The sequence below is a fragment of the Lampetra fluviatilis genome, chromosome 5 (genome assembly GCF_964198595.1).
Source record: "Lampetra fluviatilis chromosome 5, kcLamFluv1.1, whole genome shotgun sequence".
Lineage (NCBI taxonomy): Eukaryota > Metazoa > Chordata > Hyperoartia > Petromyzontiformes > Petromyzontidae > Lampetra > Lampetra fluviatilis.
The window spans coordinates 22,435,709-22,462,288 of record NC_136279.1 but is presented as its reverse complement, the minus strand read 5'-3'; the positions used below and the strand labels follow the sequence as shown (position 1 = coordinate 22,462,288).

The 26,580-nt window shown below is 47.1% G+C and overlaps 1 protein-coding gene across 1 annotated transcript in view; it reads left to right on the top strand.

Annotated features, from left to right (window-relative positions):
* LOC144932292 (CD166 antigen-like) overlaps positions 1 to 26,580 on the top strand; it is a 55,162-nt gene that overhangs the window by 27,231 nt on the left and 1,351 nt on the right. The window contains exons 4-13 of the mRNA XM_078856234.1: positions 1,805 to 1,869; positions 1,983 to 2,067; positions 5,296 to 5,487; positions 7,851 to 7,975; positions 8,642 to 8,813; positions 9,610 to 9,725; positions 10,332 to 10,473; positions 14,358 to 14,479; positions 21,924 to 22,116; positions 26,322 to 26,457. Of these exons, the coding sequence (XP_078712360.1) occupies positions 1,805 to 1,869; positions 1,983 to 2,067; positions 5,296 to 5,487; positions 7,851 to 7,975; positions 8,642 to 8,813; positions 9,610 to 9,725; positions 10,332 to 10,473; positions 14,358 to 14,479; positions 21,924 to 22,116; positions 26,322 to 26,457 (1,348 nt within the window). The remainder of the gene's footprint in view (positions 1 to 1,804; positions 1,870 to 1,982; positions 2,068 to 5,295; positions 5,488 to 7,850; positions 7,976 to 8,641; positions 8,814 to 9,609; positions 9,726 to 10,331; positions 10,474 to 14,357; positions 14,480 to 21,923; positions 22,117 to 26,321; positions 26,458 to 26,580) is intronic.

The window sequence follows — 26,580 nt, the reverse complement described above, 5'->3', positions numbered from 1 at the left end:
GGGAGAGGCAGTGCAGGTGACTGTAGATTTGATGATAATAGTGATTGTATAACGGGGGGGGGGGGGGGTTAAGAGGACAGTATGTATGTTGAACTTCTTTTGCACTATACGTAGCCAACTGTGCACAAGATGGGTCTAGAACCGACATGACACCGACCCAGCGCAGGCTTGATCATCGTCGTCGTCATCATCCCTTCATGATTCACATATTTCATGAGACGTGAACCAAATGCCCAAAGATTTCTGAACACACCAACGGCATATTAGTGTATAACTATACATACAAATAAATACAATCTAACAACAACAACAAAAAACATTGAATAGGTGTATGTTTGCACGTGCAATGTACCATGGGACATTGCTTAAAGCCCATAAAAAAAATGTCAGTATCGAGTCTGTCCTTGAATGGATCCAAGCCCGTCGATGCAGCGACGTGTTCGGGCAGATTGCCGCCTTAACGCCGGCACCGTGGTGGCGAGGGCTCAGGGCCCACGGTGGCGACCCCCATGGCACCTGACTGGGACCCCGTCCATGGCCGCCACTGCACCTGAGCGCGCTGGCAGTGGTGTGCAGCTGCGATGGGGGGCACGTGGACGTGCAGTCAGGGCGACCACGTGCAGTGAGTTAGCCACCTGCTTTAAACTCCCGTGCAGGGCAGCAGGCGACCAGGGTACATCTCGGGGCAGAGGAGCCGCACGTGTTCACAATGATTGCTATTTAATACTTTGTTTTAGGAGCCGAATTATCCACTAAACTTGAAGGGGTCTCATCGGTTTTTGTTTAGAGACAGTTTTTGTTACAGACAGCAAATGACATATTGCGGAGGTCTAGCCCAGACGAGGCCAGACAGTGTGAGAGGTGGTGTAATACGGCAGGGGCGATCTGAGTGACTTTGATACTCTAGCATCGTGACACAAATGGAAATAAGCTGACCTAAGAATTGTGCTAATATGAGCTTTAAAAGTAAGGGCAGAGTGCAGCGAGGCTCCAGAGGCTCTTGGACACGCCGCTGACAGTTTATTATGGGAGGGTCAGACCCCCGACAATACCCGACTGGGACCAGAGACGCACAGAGGACAGCTGCTCTCAAACTAACATTTGCGGTCGGCACGTTGGCCAACATTTTGCGCGGCATCACAAATGTGGCAGACCGGCTTCTATAAACGGCCCCTGCCGTCACCGTCCGTCCCGTGCATCGCCCTCCCTTCCCCGTCCGTGCTCCATGCACCCGGGGTGGGATGCATGACGGCCTCCACCCTCCACCCCCCCATGGACACTCAGACGATTCCTCCCCAGGTCGTGCACCGGGCAAGTTTAGAGATTGGCGTGCGGTGCACAAAGCCGCGTGGTCGCCCCTGCTTCATGAATGGCTGCTTCTGTTCGGTGTCTGATGACAGCCGCGCTGGAGCTTGGGAGCGTTGGGCTGGCAACTTCAGAACTCGGGGTTCTCACATTCTGTTAATGTCATCTGTCTTGCCTTTTTTCAAAGCGTGAACAATGATGCTAATGCCAATGCCATTGATGACAATGTTGATGACGATGATTATAATAATGCTGATGAAAGCAACCGCAGGAATGTATCTGTGCAATGCAGCGCACCTGTATGAAGATGATAAATATATGTTGCATGTATGCACATTGAGCATCTTTCGCACCGTACGTAGCCAACCGTGATAATCGAAGGAAGGCACGTACGGAAGTGGGAGCGACGTGCTCCCAGTGGCTTGAGTTAACAGTGGTGCCAATTAAACCCAGGCTGGGTCTGCGTCTCAAACCTTTATATATATTTGTGTTGTTACAGGTAAACCGACACTTCCGAAAATAACAGCAAACAGCCTTCCCATTCCTGCCAACACGCTTGAGCAGGTACTTACCGTAGAAAAACAAAAACATTTTTTATTAAATGGCACCACGTTGTCTTGGATCGGGCCAGTTTCTCACCCCGTACATCATGGCCCCCCCGCTCTTTTGATTTACAGATTGCCACCTGCACATCAAGCAACGCGTTCCCGGAGCCTATCATCGTGTGGTACAAGGATGGAGAGAAGATGGATAAATCTGCAGGTGGGGGTGGTTAGCGTGCTGCACTACGAATCTGGTGCGGTGTGTAAACATCACCGCTGGAGAGACAAAGGCGGCCGGGCGTGGTGTTGGTCACCCACCCCCTCGTGTGTCCTGCCGGCCTTCGTAGGTGCTCACTGAGCACTTACCCTAATGAGTGTGTCAAGGCTACATGGGGGATCTTTGTCTTTGTTTGTCCGTGCGTGGCAGCCAAATGGAGTCGCACATGCAGAATTCGCCAGCCCCCCACCTCCTTCAACCTCCACCAACACTAACAATGACAAAGGATCCACCATATAGTGCTGTTAGTGAGCACATTTTATAGCCAGAATGGCACACGATGGGTGTGTTGGCCAGTACCACGCCCAGTCTCCTTTGTCTCCCCAGTGACGATGTTTACTGCACGCTGCACCAGGTAGGCTGAGTCGCCCCAAGGGGGCCCAGGACTGGTTAAGATGTTCACCACTGTTATTAGTCGTGAGCGGGAATCGAACTTTGTAGTGCAGTGCACCGACCCACTCCCCGCAAAGTGACGCACACCTATGCAGCCACGTCAGTTGTTACGTAAACAAATACATTGTGGTTATTATATTGATTGTCATTATTAAAATATTGAAACATAGGCCTGCTCATGCGGGACCGGTCATGGCAGTTTTTGTTTGACACGTTTATGAAGATGAGATTGGGGTGAGGGCTCGAAGCTGCTCTCATAACACTTGCCACTGAAGTTAGCCATGGCTAAATCTAACTCGGGTCACATGGTCCATCGCGCAGTGTGCTACCCACGCCACTGCTCCGCGCAGTGTTAGTATTTGTGTAGTGACGAACTCGGAGACACTAAGAGTTGGAGGCATTTCTTTATTAATAAGCACCATGGCGGTTAACACTTTTATAATAACTCTTTAGTTCTTTCGGCAAAGTCACGTAGAAAGAAAATGAATTTAATAATAGAGTACGACGTTTCGATTGCAACACAAGCAACCGTCATCAGGTGGAACTAAATTTGAGAGAGAGACAAAACACAGACACGGAGACACACAGACAGACACACAAGCAAAGAGACACAACACAGACACACAGAGAGAGACACACAACATAGACACACAGAGACCCAATGCCTCTGTGTCGAGGCCTTAAATAGAGAGAGGGGGGTGGGTTGGGCAGAGAGAGAGGTGGATCTGCTGGGGCAGCTGCTGGAGCAGAGAAATTAGCATGTCAATGAATCCACCCCGAAGCGACCGAGGGAAAGAAGATCAAATGGCCCTATGAGAGCCTGGTAAATTTTAGAGAGAGAAATAATTTGAGAAAACAAAATGTAGCCAATCTTTTTGAAATGTAATGTAATGCAACACAGAGAGTCGGTTAACACACAGTTAACGCATAGCCTGGTTGATTACGATCTGGTTGATTAGGATCTCCACTTTCATAACAAGTCCGTCTATGGTCAGCGACGTTACTCAGCCAGGACAGTTGGTAGGCCGCCTGGCTGGTGACGCCCCGAGATGGTGAAGACGACGAGAAGAATGGTGAAGACTTCAGTAGCACGGCGGGGATCTCACTCCATACGACAGCCTCGAGGTCCGCTCCAGGGGCCCCTCTTATACTGTCAGCATGGCCTGGCTCCGCCCCCGGCCACGCCCCCTTTCTAGAACCTACCAGCGGTTCTTTGTGTGCCCCTTCTGTGACCTTTCCCCCCGAGATCTCCCTCTGGTGTATCACGTGGCCTGCTGACGTCAGGGCTGTTGTAAGCCACAGACCCCCTTCTCTGCCAGCAGCAAGGGCTATGCTGCTACATTACTATTCTATGCCACTACATTTGTACTAAGTCCAAGTTTAATTGTAATTCGTAAAGTAATGGTCACACGTAATGCGTTATATTTCATTTGTAACCGGAGTCTCCCTTCGTAAAAATGTCTTTTAGCCTCATTGTGGCTCCCACCTGATTTTAAATAAAGCATATCAATCTGTCATCTATCGTAATTTGTATGATTAAATTCCGCGGAGGGCTTAAGTGTCGGCGCTAATTGATGCCTCTGAGTGCACACAGCTGCATGTGACTCGCTGCAGATGTCGCCGACATGTGGAGTGAACAGAACAGAGGATGTCACCGGGGTTTTTTTTTGTCATTCTCCAAGAAACTGACAGCTCGTGTTTAATCCCTGAACACAGCGTAGCTGCGCGCGTACAATGTCAGGCACTTAACATTGACGCGTGCTGCGTCCTTTTTACCAAGCAGAATCGGCCCAAATGACATTTGAGCGCATATATATTCTATTAAAGCCATAATTGGGAGTTTTTTGCCAACAATCTTGCGTGTCATGTTGGGAGTTGTATAAAAACGTCGCACCGTTCAAAGAACTAAACAGGTATCTCTCTTTGGAAGGATTGTCTGCACAGGCAAAGTTTAATCGTTGTTTCATCCCTATTTTTCGGTCAACCGAAGTTTTTTTTACGCTTGACATATAGCAATTAAAAATGGGTAAAAAATATATATATCACCATATGTACATGTTCATGTATAGAACAGAGGGATTTACCATCGAGTAATTCCTTTCACCATAGATACATTTAGAAAAATAACAATTTGTATTTAAGGGGCTACGGTCGAACGCGTGAATACTTTTAGAGCCTCAAAAAGGACAGACACGTAAAGAATACCTGGAAATAAAGTGACATACGTATTAAAATAATGACTGGAATTCTTGCAAAGCCTGCACTTAGGCACCCTCAGCTGGTAGATTAATCTGCCTTCTGCTGTGGGATAATGAAGCACCTGCCACTTCTGCACGGATGGCGTCCAAGCTGGCGCGGATATTAAAATCTGTATGAATGTCTCCGGAAAAAACTTTGCGACCATCGTCACCATGGTGGGATGATAACTACTTCACCTGGTATACAGGAGGTCATGAGTTCGATCTCGACCCTGACCCCTGCTGTATATTCGGAGTTTGCATGTCTCTCTCCCTGTGGTGGTGTGAATTTGTATCCGGATCCTCCAGTTCTCCGCTCCGCGTTTAGAATCAACATCACGAATTTTGAGTATTTGGCTGCTATAAATTTCCACACGATATCCCACTTTGTTCAGCTATCATTTGTGGTAGCCATGTCTCTTCTGAAAAAAGAGCTATACAGCTCAGTTGGCCTTACCTGGTAAAATAAAATATATATTTTAAATAGTTTTTATGTTGACAAAAGTCCTCCTTCTCTCCGACCTTGCGACCTTTCCCGCAGCTGAGACCGAGTCGGCCGTGCAGCTGGACGGCCTCTTCTCCGTCACCTCAAAGTTACGCTCGAGGCCTTCCAGGGCCGACCGTGACTCACTCTACTACTGCGAGCTCCTTCACTGGGCGCCGGGCAAAGGCCCCGGAATGCCCCCGCAGCAAAAGCTTCTCAAGTCCGCCGCCGTCAACGTCACGGTGCACTGTGAGTCCGTTGTCGGTGGTGGGTGTGTTTCTTCGTGGTTGTGTTGGTGGTCGGTGTGTTGGTGGTGGGTGTGTTGGTGGTGGTTGTGTTGGTGGTGGTTGTGTTGGTGGTGGGTGTGTTGTTCGTGGTTGTGTTGGTGGTGAGTGTGTTGTTCGTGGTTGTGTCGGTGGTGAGTGTGTTGGTGGTGGGTGTGTTGGTGGTGAGTGTGTTGTTCGTGGTTGTGTTGGGGGCCGTCCATAAATGACGTCACACACCTAGGGGGGGAGGGGGGTCAGACATTTGTGACGATGTGTGACGAGGGGGGAGGGGGGGGTCAAAAATCGGCCAAAATCGCGTGACGTCATTTATGGACGGCCCCTTGGTTGTGGGTGTGTTGTTTGTGGTTGTGTTGATGGTGGGTGTGTTGTTCGTGGTTGTGTTGGTGGTGAGTCTGTTGGTGGTGGGTGTGTTGGTGGTGGGTGTGTTGTTCGTGGTTGTGTTGGTGGTCGGTGTGTTTTTCATGGTTTTGTTGGTGGTGGGTGTGTTGTTCGTGGTTGAGTTGTTTGTGGTTGTGTTGTCAGTGGTGGGTGTGTTGGCAGTGTTGTGACCAGTCGAGCAGCATACTTTGCGCTTTGTCACTAAACATTTACCGGTATTCATTTTTAACAGCTGGCGGGCAAAATGCTACGGCGAGCCGCCACTGTGTTTTTTTTTTGCAACGTGTACCACGAACGATTAAGTAAGTCGTGCCATACAATTCGACTTTCTCCATTGTTGCTTTCTATTCACTTGCGTTTAAGTTTACTCAGTTCAACGCAACCTTTCGGCAGGCAAAGAACCTTGTCACTATGTTATGAATAAAATCTCCCTTCGCATGTAAATTTTCAGGACACATAATTCAGCGCATACCTTGTTTAACATCGCGCGAATGTTGATCAGCCATTTTCAATTTGCTGTTGGATTTACTACAATCTTATGATTAGCATGGTTGGCTACGTACGGTGCGAAAGAAGTTCAACATACATACACGCTTTGAAACTCTGATGTCCATCTTTAATTTGCATGCACCCCCGATCTCAGTACCATCTCATCTCGTGCCCCCCTTCTCATGTTGCGGTCTGCCTCTTGGCCACTATTATCTTGACTACAAATTGAAAAATCTTTCCATTAAAAAATTTAACCAAAAAAAACAAGGGCCAGCGCATAATATGTTTTGCCATCACATCATGAATTCAGTGAGTACGGCGGGTGGTTTGGTGCCATTCATAATATAAATGTTTAATGTTTTGTTATGGATCGTTTTACACTTTGTTCTCTTGCCCCATAAATATTTCCACCGTGCCACTGTGTTTTCTAACTTTGCAGACCTGTAATGGTAAATGCACGCATTGCTTTTTTGGTATTCTTACTAAATTCAGTTTTTATTTCACGGGCAAATTTTGCGTTTCGTTTAAGCGTTTTTATGTAGTTTGTAATTTTTGCCGCGCGGTTTTATGTCGCCGCGTATTATTGTTGTTCTGTTTTCCACTGAACGTTACAAGTGCCGTGTAAATACGCTTTTTTTTTATGGCTCACGCTGCAGTTTTAGTTTTGTACGTCCTGTTTTTGTACAGGTCGGCTTTCTCGCAAGAGACGTTCTGTGCCAATGGACGCCCACATTTGTTTGAAATGAAACGTTTTGTTCACCGAACTTTCCCTGCCCTGACAGATGTGGAAGACGTTTAACGATGCATTGATGAATCTATTTATAGCAGTTTTTTTTCTTCTTCACGACTCGGCAACGCATTCAGACTCGAACATGCACCACGTGACTGGTTCACGAGCCACTAGTGGCCGCTACTTTCACCTTCATCATTGTCACGACGTAGTAACAGACAATCGATTTGATTTGCATGGTTGGCGAAATAAATTCATACATTTGGCCGTGATAAATGTCTACGTGATAAGCTACTTCTTTGAGCTATCATTTGTGGCCAGGTCGCCTCTGAAAAAGCTATATAGCTCAGTGGGCCTTACCTGCTAAAATAAAAAAAGTTTAATTTATAGTATAATAATAACATGGTGAACTGGAATCTTCACAATTCTTCATATCGTGGAGGGGGAGGTGGGGGGGATGAAGGCAATTTATTTAAGATTTTTCGTGACTTGCTTACCTTCCCTATACCTCTGCACTTCTATCGGGTTTTGTATTTTTGTTGTTGTTGTAACTTTGTGACTCATCCCCTATTGGACATCTGTAAGTAAGAAAAGAGCTTCACAGCTCATCGGATTCCACCAGCCTAAAAAAAAAAGTCAAGATCCCGCTTCTAAATACCGAACCGTCGTTACGCCCCCTAAGTGGTGCCCCCCCCGCCCCCCCCCCCGTGCATCTTTGCGGAGCGTAGATCCCCCACAGAGAGTGACGCTCATCGTGGAGCCGGCCACTGTCAAGGAGGGAGACAGCGTCGTCATGGAGTGCAGCACGGACGGGAACCCGCAGCCCTCTTCCTTCGAGTTCTACAGGGTCTTTGTACGTGATGACTCTTGTGGTGGCGACAAAGGATGATCACGCCTGCGACTCTTTGCTTAGACTCTACTCCCGCCGTGTAGCCCTCTGGCCTATGAAAGATTAATGGAGAAAGGACAAAAGAAAAAAATAAATAACGTGATGGGGACTTGCTTAAAGGAATGGTTACGGTAGGTGCGTTTGAAATTGTTGGGTAAATGCTGTGAGAATGTCGGCTGCAGGGGCAAAGCAGAACCACACGTCGAATTGTCGAGTGAAAATACGACCTCGCTTTTAGCTGTGTTTTGTCAGCGGGACACAAAATAATAGAATAATTTTTTAACGTATTTTCTGGTTTCTTTTTGACACCTAAACTTTTGCAGAGTGCCATACCAATTATTCAATTTAATTTTGATGGAACAAAAAAAATAAAAAAATATGGAGCCGGCTTTGGATAATATTATGTACGGAAGGTTGACTCGAAAAAGCCAAGATAAATGGTGGAAGCTTCAGTCAGTTCTCGATTGAAATTCAAAACAAAACGTTTTACACATTTATAGTCGGTGTGCATCATCAGTCATTCTTGACAGAGGTATGTAAAACACCTAATTCATTCATTTTTCAGCTGGGGAGCCGCTCCCCCCCCCCCGTGCCGCATCACAAAGCCTTTAACCCTTCCCCTGCGCCTAGGAGAAGGAGGAGAGGCGGGAGCGGCTGACCACGGGCGTGCGGGGAGCGCGGCTCACCATGCCCGCGGTGCGGCGCTCCGACTCGGGCGTCTACGCCTGCACGCCGACCGTCACGCCGCCCGGCCAACCGGGACCGGGCCTCACCGCCGATCGCAAGGCCCTCTCCGTGCACTGTGAGAGCGAGTGGGATGCGTGGGGTTGGGGCGAGGGCTTGGCACCTTCCCCCCCCCCATAACCCCCCATCCCCCCGTGGGGTTTCTGAGCAATAATCGTTCGTAAGAGCGCCACTCAGAACCCGCCCAGCGTTTTAACCCTCTTAACAAATTGGTGGTGTCGAGATAAGAAGGCAGCTTCTCATCTCCTTGACTTGCACAAAGCACCGTGAAGAGTATGGACTGAGTCATCTGCTGGACATTCGCGATGCGCCCCCGTGGTTTGACACGCAATGCACGGATCCCGCCCAACGTACCGCTTGGGTCGTTCATCACAGGTGGTGACGAGTGATGCTTCTCTGGAAGTTCTCTTCCCCGACATCTCACCGCCGGCGAAAGCGTTGCATGCACACAACAAGCCTCACGTTTCATCCAGCGCCGCTTTTATTGCTGGAATGGGGGGATGCCACGGGCGTGGGCTCGCGACGCTTCATGAAGGGCTGCCAATCGTTCTCAAAATGGACGAGCCTGAGTTTTCAGAATACAACCCATGGAGCTCACAGGGCCTGTATACATTTCATTCAGAGCTGTCACAAGTTGGACATGATGGTTACTTTTCTACCACTTTTTTGTTGTTGTTCCTGTGAGTTTCCAGCGACAAGCTGACTAATCTAAATGAAAAACCTGACAGCAACATTAATCAACTAACTACATTTGCATCATGTGCATTCGTTGTGAAACTGTTCTCTCTCCCTCTCTCTCCATCCCTCGTGTGTTTTTTTTTACATTTTTTATTTTTTCCGTGTGCCCGGGCCAGTCATGGGCGAGGTGGCGCCCAGCTCGCGGGCACCCGTGGTGGTGCCGCAGGGGGGCACGCTGGCCGTGTGGTGCACCGCCGAGGCGTCCACGACCCTCATGTGCACCTGGGTCAAGGTGAGCCGAGCGGCGGAACCCGCTCCACCTCGTCGTCTCTGTCCCTCTCTCTGTCGACGACGTTTTAACGGTGTGCGTGCGCGTGTTTTTTTTTGTAGGATTAAGAAAAGGTTCACGTTGCAGATTTTTGGTTTCTGTCAAATTCACTTGAAAGGTTTGCGCACGTGTCCCACCATACACCTGATTTAGGTGTGTCCAGGGTGTGTCAATAGACACGTCAGGAACGTAGCAAAGATGAAGATCCCCCTCATAGCCTTTACACACCGTTGGGATACGTGCTGTTAGCGAGCACCCTATCAAGGTCGGCACGGCGCACGAGAGGGTGGGGTGATTAGCAGAATGCCCGGCTGCCTTTGTCTCCTTTGCGGCGATGTTTGCCCATCGCACCAGATTACTCATTTGAGCCGGCCTAGTGGAGGCCCAGGACTGGTTCAGATAATAATCGCCGCTGGTGTCGGCCGAAGTGGGCACGTGATGACACGCACACGAGCAGGTCACGGTTAGCGGCGTTCGCCCGGCGCTCCGCTCATGAGTTTGGTTGAGGAAACGTTGCCAGAGCGAGCGCTCAATCGGGGTTCGGTGTCTGTGGTGCGTGCGGCCCCGCAGAACGACCAGGTGCTGCTCAAGGGCTTCAAGCTGAGGAAGCAGAACGTGGGCTACACGGACATGGGCGTGTACACGTGCGTGTGCACGCTGGAGGAGGTGCCGGACCTGAGCCGCAACAGCTCCGTGCAAGTGCTTGTGGAAGGTCGTTCGCTCCGCTCACTCACTCGCCCGCTCGCTCGCTCGCTCACCTGCTAGCCTCCCCACTCGCCACATCGCTTGCCCGCTCGTCCCCCCACTCACCCCCCCGCTCTCCCACTCGCCCCCCCCGCTCTCCCACTCACTTGCTCGCTCTCCCCCCCCCGCTCGTCAAATCGCACGGCGCTCGCCGTAAACACGGGAACATATTGCGTGACACATTGGTCGTGAGAGGAAAAATGTAATCGTTCATATTTTTGGCGGATCGATCACTTTCAAAGACGGACTGCGAAGGGCGTCTGCTTAAAGATGATTAAGGATCAGATCAGAATCTTTATTTATCCTGGAGAAATACGATGAGCTTCGAAGCTCTTCTTCACAGATGTCCAGTAGACATTCAATAATTCTCGACTTAAAGCTTTCGTGACTGCAGAAATTCATATTCTCTGGGTCTTTCGGTAAAGAGTACATAGATAGGTTCAAATGAATAAAAATAAAATAAATAAAAACCACGACATATTCTTGGTTCTTTCGGTAAAGTCACGTAGAAGGGAAGCAATCATCATCACCTGATGATGATTGCTTGTGTTGCAGTTTAAACGTCGTGAGAATTTGATTGTTTTATATTTTTATTATTTTATTGTTTCCCTTCTACGTGACTTTACTGAAAGAACTAAGAATATGAATCCCTGCAGTCACGAAAGCTTTAAATCAAAATTTAAAGACCACGACGTTCTGACCACATCACAAGCGATCCTTCTGATGACAATCGCTTGCGTTGTAGTCGAAACGTCGTGGTTTTTGTTGATTTTATTTTTTATGAATTTGAACCTATCTACGTGACTTTACCGAAAAACCCGAAGTTCAATAATTGTTTTTTTCACCCACACGCATATATGCAAATGATTAAAAAAAACGGCCAACGTTCTCAAAATGTATTTAAATTTGTTCCGTGACTTTTGTTGTAATTTTTTTGTAATGATCAGCAAGATTGCACGCGTCTTAATTGTCATCTTCGTTAGAGCCTCACGGATTAAAGCGGCACTCTCATTAAGTCTCCCAATGACTCATGCACACCCCCTCGTTTCGGCCTGTGTAACGCAATCCACTTCACAACGTGGAAGTGCTGCCCAAGGCAATCTTCCCTCTCGTTTATTCTCACCGCGTCGCTTCAAGTTACACGGATGTTTGTACGTCGTGTTCACAAGGCCTTCACTTCTTTATTAGTTTTGTTGCTGCTGCTGTTGCTGCATTATCTCCCAATTATATTCCAGCTCTGGATACGGGCGGCGTGTCGTGATATGACGAAATCTCCATTGGGAATTATTACGCAGCTATCAGCGCATCACACTGCGTCAGAGAACTCCCTCCCCCATCTCCAAGATTATGTCATAGAACCTCTGCTTTCCCCTCAATAAGCCTCCTCTTTATGCACACACGCGGGCCACACCTTGTACTGCATTACAACGAGTATTCATCACGTGTCAATCACATCCTTAAGCCTTAGAGTTGGAATTTTGGCAAATTTAATTAAAAGCCAAGTTTATTGTTACGGGGTTTTTTCTTTCCCCTGCAGCCATCTCACGGTAACTTGAGAATCTGCTTCAGTAATGGGCGGTTGTCCAGAATAAAACCCAGTAAATGAGCAGTGATGTGGCTCAATGAGCCCAGCACCACACAGCTACCCCTTAGCTTCTGACACGGCCATCTCAGCCGCCCTCCCCCCGCCGCCCCCACAATTTTCCACTCGCTCCTCCCTGCCAACACAGCTTCTCCCATCATTCAGTGAGTGTGACCAAATCACCCTCAATTCACCCGATCTTGTGGCATATGAACAGCTGAGCAGGACGGAGCCTGGGTGGTCGTGGATTGGATGGGAGAGTGCCAGGGAAGACCGGGCTCGTGTCAGCGTGGGCTGCGAGTTGGCCAGGCGATGGCAATGCAGTCATGGATGTCAGAATCAGAATATTTATTCATACTGCAGGAGGAATCCGATGAGCTATGAAGCACTTATTCACAGATGTCCAGTAGGGGCAGATCAGAACGTTACAACAAAACGATAGCAGTGCAAAGTATAGGAAAGGTAAACGAATCCCTTAAATACCATATAAATAAAAGTAAACACTGAGCTATTAGATTCGTTTTTCAGAAGCGACCTGGCCACAAATGATAGCTCAATGAAGTGGCTTATCATGTGGAGCTTTGAGGATGTATCTCCTTATATGTGTCAGTAGGCTTTCTCCGTGTAATATAATTTCTTTGCACGTTCCAAATTCTCATGAATTGAATTGACCAATCATCCCATTGCAAGACCCTCTTGAAAATAGTGTGATCAAAATAAAGGACATGCCTATTTTAGACCTCGCTCGTGAGATGGGGCATGGTGGCTCAGAGGTCACCGAAGCGTGCTGAGACTCTGGGTTCCAATCCACAATGCAGGCACGTGTGATTCAACCGGGTGATTGTCGAGCGTACTGAGTTGGTGGTCTCAGCCCAGTCACCAATGGCTATACGCACAAAAAGAAAAAACAAATTAAATATATAGTTCCGTACTTTTTTTGGCAAAATTCTGGCTTTAAATTTTTTAAATATTGGTTTGACTCGTAAATGGATTTACTGTCATGTGACGAGCATTGATGACTAATGTTCCGCTTGTTTACAAAGGAAAGTCTCACTAAGTTTCAAGACTCTTTGCAGTAGGGGACGCTGTTGCTATGTGTCATCCCCATTAAGTCATTTGCGATGTCATTTTCAGCCTTGGGATGTTTGGCCAACATGAGTTACATGGGTGGAAACCAGAGAACCCTGAGGAAACCCATGCAGAATAGGGGGAGAACATGCAAACTCCACAGACGAAAGGTGCCCGAATTGGGAATCGAACATAGGACGTTCTTGCTGCGAGGCAGGAGTGTCAACCACTGCGCCACCACCCTGCCGCCCAATTGGTCTCGGTGGCGGGGCTGGTGGTAAAACGCTGCCCCCTGCTGTGTGGAATCGAGCTCACTCGACGGGATCTCAGAGGTGGCTCTGTGATATCCTCTTCTGTGGACCGTTCTCTCTCTAAGCGCTGCTCAGCGACAGAACTGAACGGATACTTTGTGTTGGGGTACGAAAAGGATTATCATCATAATCAACACTACTATTATTCTTATAATTTAATAATATTAACATCTCGCCACAGTGGCAAGATGTTAACTGCCTCGCCTGGTATGCAGGAGTTTGTGGGTTCAATCCCGACCCTGACGCGGGTATACTTGGAGTTTGCGTGTCTCTCTCCCTATAGTCGCGTAGTTTTTTTTCTGGTCCTCCAGTTTTTCCCTCCACATTTAGAATCAACATGCGTTTTGAGTATTTGGCTGATATAAATTTCCACGCGATAAGCCACTTCGTTGAGCTATCGTGGCCAGGTCGCTTCGAAAAAATTAATATATATCCCAGTGGGCCTTACCTGGTAAAATAAAAAATAGTTTAGTTTTTGTATATTAATGTTATTATTTGTAAAAACGCTGTCCCTGTTCATGGGATCCTATTTTGCCAGTATCAAGATGACGAGGGTCCCATAGATATAGCAGCTCGACTCGAGCTCTTAATGCTTTGATATTTGCATTGACTCTGTGTGTTCTCTGGTCTAACACTGGTGGTGAGACAAGGCCACAGAGGAGGCCGTCTCTGGTGTAGGCCAATCATTTTCAAGGACAATACACATATATATCATCAAAGCACTTTTCCCTGCATGTTTTACCACAAGCGTGTGTGGTTAATGCAGACTTGATGAGAGGTGTTCTATTTGGTGTTCGAACACCTGTATCCTTGCCGGAAAGGGTAAAGCCTATTCCTTTTTTGTTGTTGTTCATCAACTGTCCCTGCCTGTTGGTCCATGCTCCTCCGCAGGTCCCCCAGCGCTGCAGGGACAGCCGAGCACGTGCGTTGATTTGAACGAGAGCCTGGAGCTCGCCTGCACCATGCAGGGCTTTCCCAGGCCCCACGTCATGTGGAGCATCACCGGGAGCCAGGTGGGTGCCTCCGTCTCCCCGTGGAGCCGCGCAAACCACGTCGTTGTTCGCGTCGTCGGTTGGCTGCGTGCGGTGCGAACGGAGTTCAACGTGCATACATGCGTCGTGCAGAAGTATGGAAGTGACAAAATAACTGAGGGCATCATTGCGTCTCCTCCTTCATATATATTATTGAACAGAAACACACGTTTTTTTTTTTACATCCCATCAGCTACGTGGCCCCTTTGAAACGCAATATGTTCTTGCCGTTGTTAATTTGGAATACGGTATTCATTTTAAGTGTCTGACCGAACCATCCAGAATGTGCCCGACCTTATCAGATTTCAGAAGCTAACCAGGGGTGAGCCTGGATAGTGCTCGGATAGGCGATCACCACGGACAATGAAGTTGTAATGGGTTGCTGCGGGGCTACATTGCGGGCAGCAGAGAGCAGTGCAGCAAAGTATCTTCTGTTCTGTACTGAACCTTTGATGAGCGCGGTTGGCCACGTACGTTGCGAAAAAAGTTCAACATACATAGTACATACAGGAAAGTTCCGGACGATGGGGGAAGCAAACAAAATGGGCGACCTTCCACTGAGTGAAGGTTGACTGGAGGCTTCCACGGCCAGCGCTTTGATTGCTTGACCGAACCATCCAGAATGTGCGTATGGAGGGAATAGAGTGAGATGAGAGGCACGGGGTGGGCAGGAGCAAATCCGCGGAGGATTCTTGAAGACAGCGAATGCAATCTTGAAAGTTAATCCGGGATCGCACACGGGAGCCGCTGATCCCATATGAGCAGCAACTCGCGCTTGAATTTATTCCGGCCGCTGGATGTGATGACCGCAATGGATTGTTTCCCAGATTCAAAGTGGCTGACACGAACGCACTTAAAACGGTTTGGAACGTATCAGATATGTGCGCAATCATCTCACCTCCGCGCTCCGGGGAGCGCTTGCCTCGTGCGCGCACCCAAGGAGGAGGGTGCGGCGTTTATGGGAACGGGGAGGTGGGGGGAAGTTAACGTTTGGCTGCGTTTTATCCGATGTAGACTCACGTTCAAAAGATTACGATGAAAGCACCAGCCGCTCACTTCATCAACCGCCCTCCGCCGAGGTCCATTTTAATACGAGCACGAGCAACGGGCGCTGATGAGAATTCATTTTTGCGAGGTGCCACGTGAAAATTAAACGCCTAAAAATAACTGCACCGATCGGCGTTTAGGGCTTGTCTGAGGCCCCGTGTTAAATATACTAATTCATTATCAAGGATAACGTAAATTTTTTGTTAATCCACTGCTAGATGAAGGACACGTGTCGGTCATGGAGGTTGTTGGACAATACTTCACCACATTGGTGAGTGTTTGAGAGTGGTGGCGCAGTGGTTAGCGCGCTACATCACGAACCGAGTCTGATTCCTGCTCGTTAACAGCACCTGTTCAGTTTATACGGTGGATCTTTGTCACACTGGTCAGTGCATGTTGGATATCGCTCGCCAGAGGCGTAGCTAGGGGGGGGCAGGGGGGTACACGTGTCCCCGGGCGCCAAGGTAAAGGGGCGCCAAAATGAGGTTTACAACGTCACATTAGAACTTATTGCGGCGGGCGCGGCAGCCTGAAACGACTGCACAAATCTACACCTCAACCTAAAAGTTTATATATCCCGCCACACACAGCCTACATGTCATGTAATTACATTTTGGTACGCGCGTCTATTAAGAACTTACATGGAAGAACGTCCCAAGCAACAGACAGGCGCAGTCTTTCAGCCTTAGTCACTGGCCTGTTTTTTGGTGGCGGAAACTACAACGGCCTATTTTTAGTTCTTATTAGTGACAACACCACGCTCCAGGCGGCTGCAGCAGCCGCAGCAGCCCAAGCACGTTCAATTACATCATCATGGTTTAAACGCCGACTAGCGAACGGAGAGGAAGTGACTCGTTCGTTATTCACCAATCAATAAAGCTGTTTACTGTTTCTGTTGTCTATTATTTACATAATCGAGTTCAAACTCACGAGCTTCGTTTGAGTTAACAAACGGTTTCAACAAGTAGAGGAAGCCAGAAAAACTAAATTCTCATGAAAACAATCCTAGCCACCGCACACAGCTTTTACTACATGGAAGGAAGCCGAACGAAGGATGATTGATGGTGCTGGAATTGATGCAGTGGTTCAAGCTCAGATTCATTTGGAAAAACAACGTTGGCGAGATATATTGCAAAGAATATTCACCTGTATTAAGTTTCTGGTTTCACAAAATTTGGCACTACATGGCCATGAGGAAAATTTGAATGCGGATGAAAAAAAATGTTGGAAACTTTCTCGCGCTGATCAAACTCGTTGCGCAGTATGACCCATTGTTAGCAAAACACGTACAGCACGCAGGAGAAAATCCGGGATCAGTTTCTTATTTGTCACCGGAAATCCAGAATAAATTTATCCACATACTTGCGTCGACTGTAAAGAACCAATTGTTGAGTGATATCAGGAAAAACAAGTACTACGGTATCTTACTTGACTCAACTCCTGATCTAGGACATAGGGAACAGCTTTCTCAGGTCATAAGATTTGTGGATGTGAATTTTCAAACTAAAAAAGTAACTATCAAAGAATCATTTTTAGGTTATATCGAGATACATGCAAAAGATGCAGCAAGCCTAGAAAGAGTCATCGTCGAGAGACTGAAATCTGACAACATACCTCTAGCCGACTGTCGGGCACAATGTTATGACAATGCTGCTGTGATGACTGGGCTTATATCCGGCCTTCAACAACGAATATGTGACAAAAATCACAGAGCATTGTTTGCCAACTGTGACAACCACAGCTTAAACTTAGCAGGAGTACACTCAGCTAAACAGGATCCACTTGTCACATTTTTGGAACAGTTGAAAGTATATATTTGTTTTTCTCTCGTTCAACAATTCGTTGGGAAGAGTTAAAAAAAGCTGTGCCCATCACAGTAAAGCTGGAGCCTGAAACACGCTGGAGTGCACGATCAGAAGCTGTTGAAGCTATCTTGAAGGACTGGATGAACTAGTAGGGCTGCTAGACAAATTATCGGAGGACGTAACTATGACGCCTGAAACCAGAAGTGGTGCAGAACAGTTACAGGCATGCGTATTTCATTTTAACTTCATAGTTTTATTACATTTCTGGAATGTCATTCTTGGAAAAATGTATCGTGTTCAGAAGCGCTTACAGGATCCTACTATGAATTTCAAGGAAGCAGCAACTGATCTTGAATCATTGGAGCATGAATTTGTCAAGCTTCGTGATGATTTGAGCCAAGTTGCTGTAGAAAACGCCAAAACAAGATGCACAGCCTGGGGGATCGATGTGGACAGAAGAATTAGGCGACGTCGGAAGATGCCAGGAGAACTGGCAAGAGATGCAGGACTTTCAGTAGAAGAAGAAATTGTGCGCGTTATGAAGAGCGTATTTTATCGACTTCAACAGGAGATGTCAACACGGTTTTTACGACTAAAAGACCTGAACACAAAATTTTGATTTCTGCTGGACGTCAAAACTCTTTTATCCAACACAGATGTCGATGCAATTCGTCGAAATTGCAAAGATTTTGGAAATTTCTATGACACCGACATCAATGGCCACGAACTTTTCACAGAAATTGGAGATTGCAAAATGCTGCTCAGTAACCGGAATGAAGTTCTACCAGAAGCTCCTTTGGATCTTCTTGGTTTTATTGTGTTTTATGGAGACGACATATTTCCGAATTTGCGAATTTCACTGCAAATTGTATTAACAATAGCAGTTTCAATTGCAAGCTGTCAGCGGTCGTTCAGCAAATTGAAACTTATTTAGTCGTATTTGCGTGCTTCAATGGGACAAGATCGTCTCAGCGATCTTGCTCTTCTTAGCGTTGAAAGAGAAACATTGGAAAAAAACAGATGTTGATTACGTGATGGACCAGTTTGCGACAGTGACTGAGTGAGCCATGTAATATAATTTCTATAAATTTGCTTCTTTAAATACAATGTTTCATAAAAATTTAAATTATTCCTTATTCGATGTAATAGGAAAATGTGATTTAACGGGGGGGGCGCCAATTTTATAGTTCGTCCCCGGGCGCAAAATATCCTAGCTACGCCTCTGTCGCTCGCCACTGATGTTAACCGTGGGCAGGAATTTAACTTGGGTCGCCAGGTTCACCACTGTGTAACTGGTTCCTCCCAATTGTTTAAGGTTATTTGATCGTACAGGTTACATTTACAACTGTAAATAAAGTACGTTTTTGCATATTTGTAAAAAAATAATAATATTCTACTTCTCATGTGCATGTTTACGAGGCAGTGCTAATGGTGTATTTACCACAGTGGTGGAGGTTTCCAGTATAAATACACATTTCACAGGGACAAGAAAAAAAATCATCATATCCTTAGCGTGCTATGGAGCGCGGGTGAACGGTATCGTGGTTACAATTAAAATAGTTTGATTTGCGGCTACGGCTAACATCAGTGGCGAGTGATGTATTAGAGTGGCCAGTGTGATAAAGTGCGGTCAAACAAACCCCATGCTGACATTAAATGTGGAGGGCCTTGATCCAGAAGCAGATTCACAGTGGCTGATTTTGATGAGATAATCTTGTTATCATAACAAGGTGATCGTCAGCATTTGCAGGGATTTTTGGAGGCCTTGACCTTGGGAAGTGCTATACATAAACTGCTGTCATATGTCTTCTTAGGTTTTTTCGGTAAAGTCACGTAGGTAACGTGACTTTACCAAAAAAACCTAAGAAGATGAATCCTTGCAGTCACGAAAGCTTCAAATCTAGAATTGCTGTCATATGGCATTTTACATTTAAAAAAATAGTTGAAGGAGCATTGATTAAACACCAAGTTTCGCAGTTGCGGATTACATTAGTTGTCAATCTTTACACAAAGTTTTCAGTTTATCAATATATTTGTCAGTGGATCTTGCTCCCAAGGATGCGATCTGATGATAACTTACCTGTGCAGTGAAATATGACGTCACTACTATGTCGGGACTGTACGAGCGTAGGGACATATGACGTCACTACCGTGTCGGCTCGGTATGGGGGCTGTAGGCGGGTGTCACTGGGGTCGTGTCAGGCCGTGGCACTCCGCGTGAACCCAACAGGACACGTGACCGAATAAAGGGGGTCCAGGGGCCCCAGGGGGAAGTATATTCTTAGGTTTTTTTCGGTAAAGTCACGTAGGTAAAAAAAATTAAAATTAATAAAAGTAAAATAAAATAAAAATCACGACGTTTCGGAGGCAAGACAAGCTTCCAGGGGGAAGCTTTGGGGTCACGTGGAACGAGAAGGGGGCGTGGCCTGGAGCGGAGCCGGCCACGCCGGAGCGGTTATAAGCGGGGTGTGAACGGGCAGCTGGGCTGTTCTACTCCTGGTTGAAGACGCCATGAGAAGTCCTTAAGTCTCTGATCGTCGTTCGTGACCAGGCAGCCGTCACCTGCCCTGGTCACTCTGTGCAGTGTTCCCCGAGATTAGGAACGGTGGTCACCACCTTATATATAGTGTTCACGTTGGTGTTATGTGTTAATAAATAGTGTTGTCTCCAAGTTGAGTGCGTGCCTCAATCGAACCCATTACACCTGCAGTAAGCCTTGAGCAGGAAGGAAACACCATCACAATTTAAGGTACTCATTCTAGATGTGAAGTTCTTAACCGTGACAATTATTAGAACCAAATATTTACATGCATTACGTGACATTCGTATGGCAGGTCATCCACAACGAACTCTTAAGCAACCTCTGCATATGCATGCTTTTAGAATAAATAGTGATAATGTAACAGCCCCTTGTGAACCCACTGCAGGATGAAAGCCCTCACATGCCATGTCCACTCGATATGCTGGCGCGAAAGTAATAATGTAAAATGATGAAGACCAGCACCGGCTAATATACTGCACCAGAGTGTATAATGGTTGTCAACATAAACACCACGACCGATGTACTTTGAGGCGTCGCGGCCATAACGCCATTCAGCTTTCTTTAGTGCGATGCTCACGGGCGCAGTCAACAGTTGCGCGGTGGGTCCTCTAATTAAGCTGAGCAGGGTTGAGTGAAGACACCCCAGAAGTGAGCCTGGGTAGGGCAGGGGCAAGCGGCAGGGTGCATTTGTATTGCGAGAAGATCGAAGTGGCTCACGCTAATAAGGGCGCACGCGGGCACCCATTGGGCACAAACGCCGAACAAACAGGGACAGCCGCGGGGACCGGCTCGCCACGGCCGTTGTCGATCTCTGCCTCTCTAAGAATTCGCGAAAAGGTTTGCCTTCGTTTGGCACCGCGAGTCTGGGGACATTACCACTTGGAATATTATTATATTTTCTTAATGTGGCTCAGTCTGGCTTATGCACATCATGGATCTTGAACACGCTTTTCGCGAGTGCATTTCTTACGATTCATTTTACGGACATGGTCAATTATCGCCATTTGCGCGCTTTGCGTTCCAAGCCTGCGCGGCGCATCTGCTGCACGGTGCAAGGGACTGTGTGGTCACATGTTTCTCAAGGCCAGATTGGTGTTGCTCTTTTTTCTGGGTTAATTTTTACATGGAGAATTCTAAATGGATATTTCTTACAAGCTATTAGTGCCAGCAATTTTATTTCCTCTGAGGCGCAACTTCAAGTTATGAGCTGCTGTTTGGTATGAAAATTATAGCATTAGCCTTTATGGTTTAAGCTGACTGCTTATGCGGCGTACATATAAATGGAACCGAAAGTACAACTATCTATCCCATAGGAGAAAAAATATATTAAACATTGCGCTCAATATTCTCATTAAATCACAAATATATTTTGTTGTAAATTACAAGTACTCAAAATGCACTTCAAGATTATAACCGTCAGCTACGAATGCTATGAATGCATATTTTCGCATTGTGTTCAGGCCTTAATGAAAATGCACAACATATTTTAACCATAAGCAACAAACACAATTTAAATTGTAATTTTTCCAAGAAGTCAATGAATAACAAATTGAACTGTGGAGGGCGATATAAGTGGCTGGATGAGAGTCATTTTTAATGTACAACAGCGGGTGTTTTTTTGCTAATTCTCATCATGTACGTGATTAATCAGCGCGTTTATCTATTTATCATACATTGCCCTTTTCTTTATACTTTTTTAAATAGGTATCCAATTAAAACGGGCATATGTGCAGCGCTTGGGCAATGGAGAATGTTTCATCCAATCGCCGAATCGGCTTTCGCACAAATACAATACGCGAAGCGCTGCAGTCCAGCGCCTCCTGCAGCGTACTTCTTTTGGCACCCTCGTCGAGCTAATGATAATATAATTACAAGCGACCCCCGATCTTGAACTTGGATCATATCCCCAGGCCTTTGGCCCTTCTTCGCCGTGGTCCCGCCGTCGCCTGCAAACGCCTCTCCCCCTTATCGCTTGTGCCGTGCGCTTGTGCGTGCGCGCAACGTCGTGTGTTCCGTTCGTCTGTCGTTTCAGTCCGAGGAGTGGGAGGAGCAGAATGCTCTGCTCATAAGTCGGCTGGCGGTGTCTGGCTTGGAGCCAGCGCAGCAGGAGGTGACATGCAACGCCAGCAACCGGCTGGGCACGGAGGGGCGACGCTTCACCCTGAGCCGCAGCTGTCAGTACCAAATCCTCCCAAGCAACAATTTGCCTCACGCTGAGTGTAGCAGTAAGATCCATAACATTTCTGCCATTTGAATTTCTAAATACAAAAGTGTTTACTTTGAAAAAAAAAGTACACTAGAACCCCCCCCCCCCCCGCCTTCCAAAGTCGGCACAAAACCGGCGATCTGAAATTTTAAAATAGTATGCGTTTTGTTGCCTAAATTTTTGACAGAATTGTGAAGTATTGTAAATGGGTGTTTGGATTAACAACCCTGCCAATTAATTATTATGGCTAAATCAAATCGGTTCTACTGTATTTGCTGTGTGTGTTTGTTAAATGGGGTGCACTGCGTTAAAGGAGATGCCATTTCTCGTCGCGTTATTTCCTTGTCAGATATTGCCTTGTCAGATATTGCCACCAAAACGAAGCTTCATAGGTAAAAATGCAGCGCTAGGGCGCGACACCGTGCATGCCGCACGCTCGCTCGCAACAACAGAGCCCCGTTCTATTCAGACATGGAGACACTTTTAACCCCATATAATATGCAAAGATTAATTTTACTTTGCAAAACTATTTCCTCACCCCTACCGCCCCCCCCCTTACATCGGCAATGACAGCTAAATAACCAATTTACGGACAAACCAGAAGAGATGGCAGCAATATAATTTCGACAAAGGAATGTAATTGCACTTGAAATGGAAAATTAAACATTATTTTTCGAAAACGTCAAAACTTAATTGCACGCTCACATCGGAACAATCCCTACGATGCAAGGGAAGATCGCTTCGATTAAAAAAAACGTGCGGTTGCTCCTCGTTTGCTGCGCCAAAAACGGCATCGGTCGCTGTTGCTTTTGTGTCCAATTGTGTTCTGTTGTGTTCTGCTCCCTGGTGTCTACTTGGCAGGGAGAGCCTGTGTTGACATTGTGCATATTATTATTATTATGGATAGCCGGTAAAGCTGGCGATAATATTACTGTTGGCTGCCTGAATCTGTCGAAGGTGTGAAGAGGATTCATGCTGACTTGTTGTGTGGGGGGATTTGGGTCACAGATTTAATGGAGTGCCGCTGGGTGTATATATTCTGCTATATGTGATGTACTATGTAAATACTAATAAGGTGGGATCATGCGATCGGTAGGTACAGGTAGGTGCATGCCTGGGATTGCTTGCTTACGCTACTGCTGGCAGAAGGAACTTCACTAGAGGGAGCTCCGGAGGGTCCCTTGAGAAGCTATTTTGGCCTACTCGAGATGCCTGGGATGCGGTGGAAATTCCCACGCTTTATCCCACCACGTACAGGCTGCCGATGGACTAAATGTTGCTGTTTTATGCTGTTTGATCTGGGGTCGTTAACCAAATAAAAAGAAGAGCTGTTTTTTCGAAGTAAGTAAAGATAAAACCTCAATAGTTCAAGAGCTGCAATGCACGTGGTGAATACGAGATGGTGGTCCTTAATAAATAATGTCACAAAGCAGTCCTTAATGAGCCACATTCGCCTCTGGGGCTGCAGGTTTGCCGATTCCCTGCCCACGGTGAACTGAACTTCCGCGGTGAATTGGACTTCCATTTTTTTGTTCGAATTTCAAGAGCCACCACTGCAGTCCTTAAAGAGCCACTGCATGCGGCTCCGGATCTGCAGGTTACCGACCCCTGGTGTTAGATGGACAGAGGCAGTGGGAGATGGGGGGGGAGGGGGATTTCAGAAATTCGCCACCATTGCTTTGACTGTCGAGCCAGGCGATTGGATGGAACCAGCGATCTCTGAATTTGCAAGTCCGATGGACTAATCGTTACACCACTGTGGCAGCGTTCTAAAAATGATCAAGACGGGACAGAGGAATGGATAAGCAGGATATTTTCCGGAGCAACCATCTGGCTGCAAAATCAATACAATGGTGTACGTTTGATTAATTCACGTACAAATAGCTAGCTACAAGAAAATAGGGATGTATTTCCACATATACATAGACTAATTTTAGCACAGTTCTAAGCAAAATAACATTGCAATACGGGCTTTACACAGTCTTGTAAAATAATGCAGGTGTGGAGGAGGTTTGTTGGCAGAAAAATGTTAATTTTATCCATTTGCACACAACAATAATATAGTTAGTCACCGAGGCCACGGCGAGGCTGTAGATAGCGAGGCTGCTTTTTATTCTCTCTGCATGTTACTTTTTTATGTTTGCATTCATGGGATTGTAGAGAATCTTGACAGGGTGTGTTTGGATTGGAATTGCATTTATATCCTCCGATGTTCTGGCTGGTTTGACAATGATCAATGATAATTGGGTTTCACTCGAAGCGGGAGGTACAGTGGTGGCTCTGCAATCTGGAGAGAGAGTTGCATTTGTTTAGAGTATCTCGGTGTGCGGATCAGGAGTCTGGCACCGGAAGACGATATTGATAGTGGCAGTGGGAGGCACATCCTGACCAACACACACCTCCCCAGCCACCACCTCTTCAATCCACAGAAACAGGTCCCCCTTATAGCCTCATCAGACTTTTGTGGCAAGTGCTGTTCGCAAGCACCTACGAAGGCCGGCATGGCACACGAGGGGGTGGGTGGACAGCACCACGCCCGACCGCCGTTGTCTCCCCAGTGGCGATGTTTACACACCGCACCACGTACTCACTTCAGGCTGAGTTGACCTAGGGGAGGCCCAGGACCAGTTTAGATAATCGTCACTGGTGTGGATGCGAGTAGGAATCGAACTCGGGCCGCCGGGTTCATAGTGCAGCGTGCTAACTGCTGTACTCTGCAAGCGCACTCGCCTGCAATTTATGTAACATCCCCTTCAGATTTCTCTTCCAACACGCATGTGGCCGTGCTGTTCGAGCCTCTGCCTTTGGCCTTAGATGCTGCAATATTGGCTCGGCGTGATTTAAAGCTTTCGCGGCTGCAGGAATTCACATTCTTTGGGTCTTTTGGTAAAGTCACGTGGATAGGTTCAAAGAAAATAACAAAAAACTACGACGTTTCGATCGCAACACAAGCGGTCGTCATCCTGATGTTATTTTCTTTGAACCTATCAACGTGACTTTACCGAAAGACCCAAAGAATTTGGTTCGGCGTGCTAATACTACATCGATTGAAATAGAATCTTAATGACGTCACACTCCCCGAAATGTGTGCGTAAGAATCGCTTGTTCGTAATGTGTGGCAATGTACACGCTCCTGTTACATCTAGGTTAAAGGAGCGAACACATTTTTTTTATAAATTGTATGGACAAAAAACCGCAACAACAAAATTCAAATGAGATGGAAAGTGAGACAATTTTTTTAAAATCAATCATTGATACGAATTGGAACCTCACAGCGTTATAATTCTTTAATTCTTGGGGGAGGTAAAGCAGGTGGATTGCTTCACTATTCTGGCAAATCTCCCGATGATTCTGGATGTAATTACCAGCGAAACATCATATTCAAATTGTAAATGTTGTGGCTTGACTCTCCAACACACTGGTGGGCTGAAGTAGTAACTAATTGGCGCGTTATTTACGTTACAAACCTTACTGGCTGTGTATGGTGGTGAAGGGTTATGACACATTTATACTTACACGATGTAACCCAAAAACCTTTATTATGAATCATATTGGTCGCGAAAGTCTACGTGTTAAACGCTTGCTGTTGGCCCTCCACATGTGGTCCAGGATAAGGCAATGTGCCTCTACGAACCCATGTATTTAATCAATGCCGTATTATTTTAATAATAATGAAATGATAATAATGCCCATTATTTAGCTAGGGAAATCTTTGCCGAGTCTCAAGACTCACTTTAGGAGAGTCAAAAGAGTTTGTGACTTCACGTGGAAGGAGACCAGAATCCCTGGAGAAACCTATTGGATATCTGTAAAAAGAGCTTCACAGCTCATCAGATTTCTCCGGGATAAATACAAAATTGTGATTAAATAGTCTGAACCCCACAGTTCGCATAGCGGTGGGCGCAACGCTCGGCGCTGCCATTTCCCAGCAACACCACGCAAGGCCCCCTGACACGACGCTTGGCCAACCGTGGCCATCACCAATCCCGAGCGCGGAGAAGGCCGCGGTCCAGCTTGCGAATGTTGCGATGGGACGTATGAATATGTACGTATGTCGAACTCCTTTCGCACCGTACGTAGCCAATCGTGCTCTAGCGGAGGTGCCGGGGGGAAGGACGAGATGGAGGACGCGGTTTTCAGGGAGGTTTGTTTGCTGCCGCGGGGATGTTGGCGTTGCGTGACAGAGGGTCGTCGTGGCCCCGCGTGTCTCCTGTCGCCCGCCAGGCTGGCTGCAGAACGCCCTCGTCCTGGCCCTGGCGGTGGGCGGCGCGCTGCTGCTGGCGCTCGTCGTCGTGGTCGTGGTCCTGGTGGTGAAGCTGAAGCGCAGGAGGGGCTGCACGCCGCCCGACAAGACGCCCAGGCAAGTGGCGCGTTCCACCGGAGCATTGCCGCCGCCGGCGTTAGCTGCCGCGTCGTTTCGCCGGCGACGTCTGACGTTTCGCTGCGCGCGCCCCGAGGACTTCTTGAAGAAGTGGTGCACAGC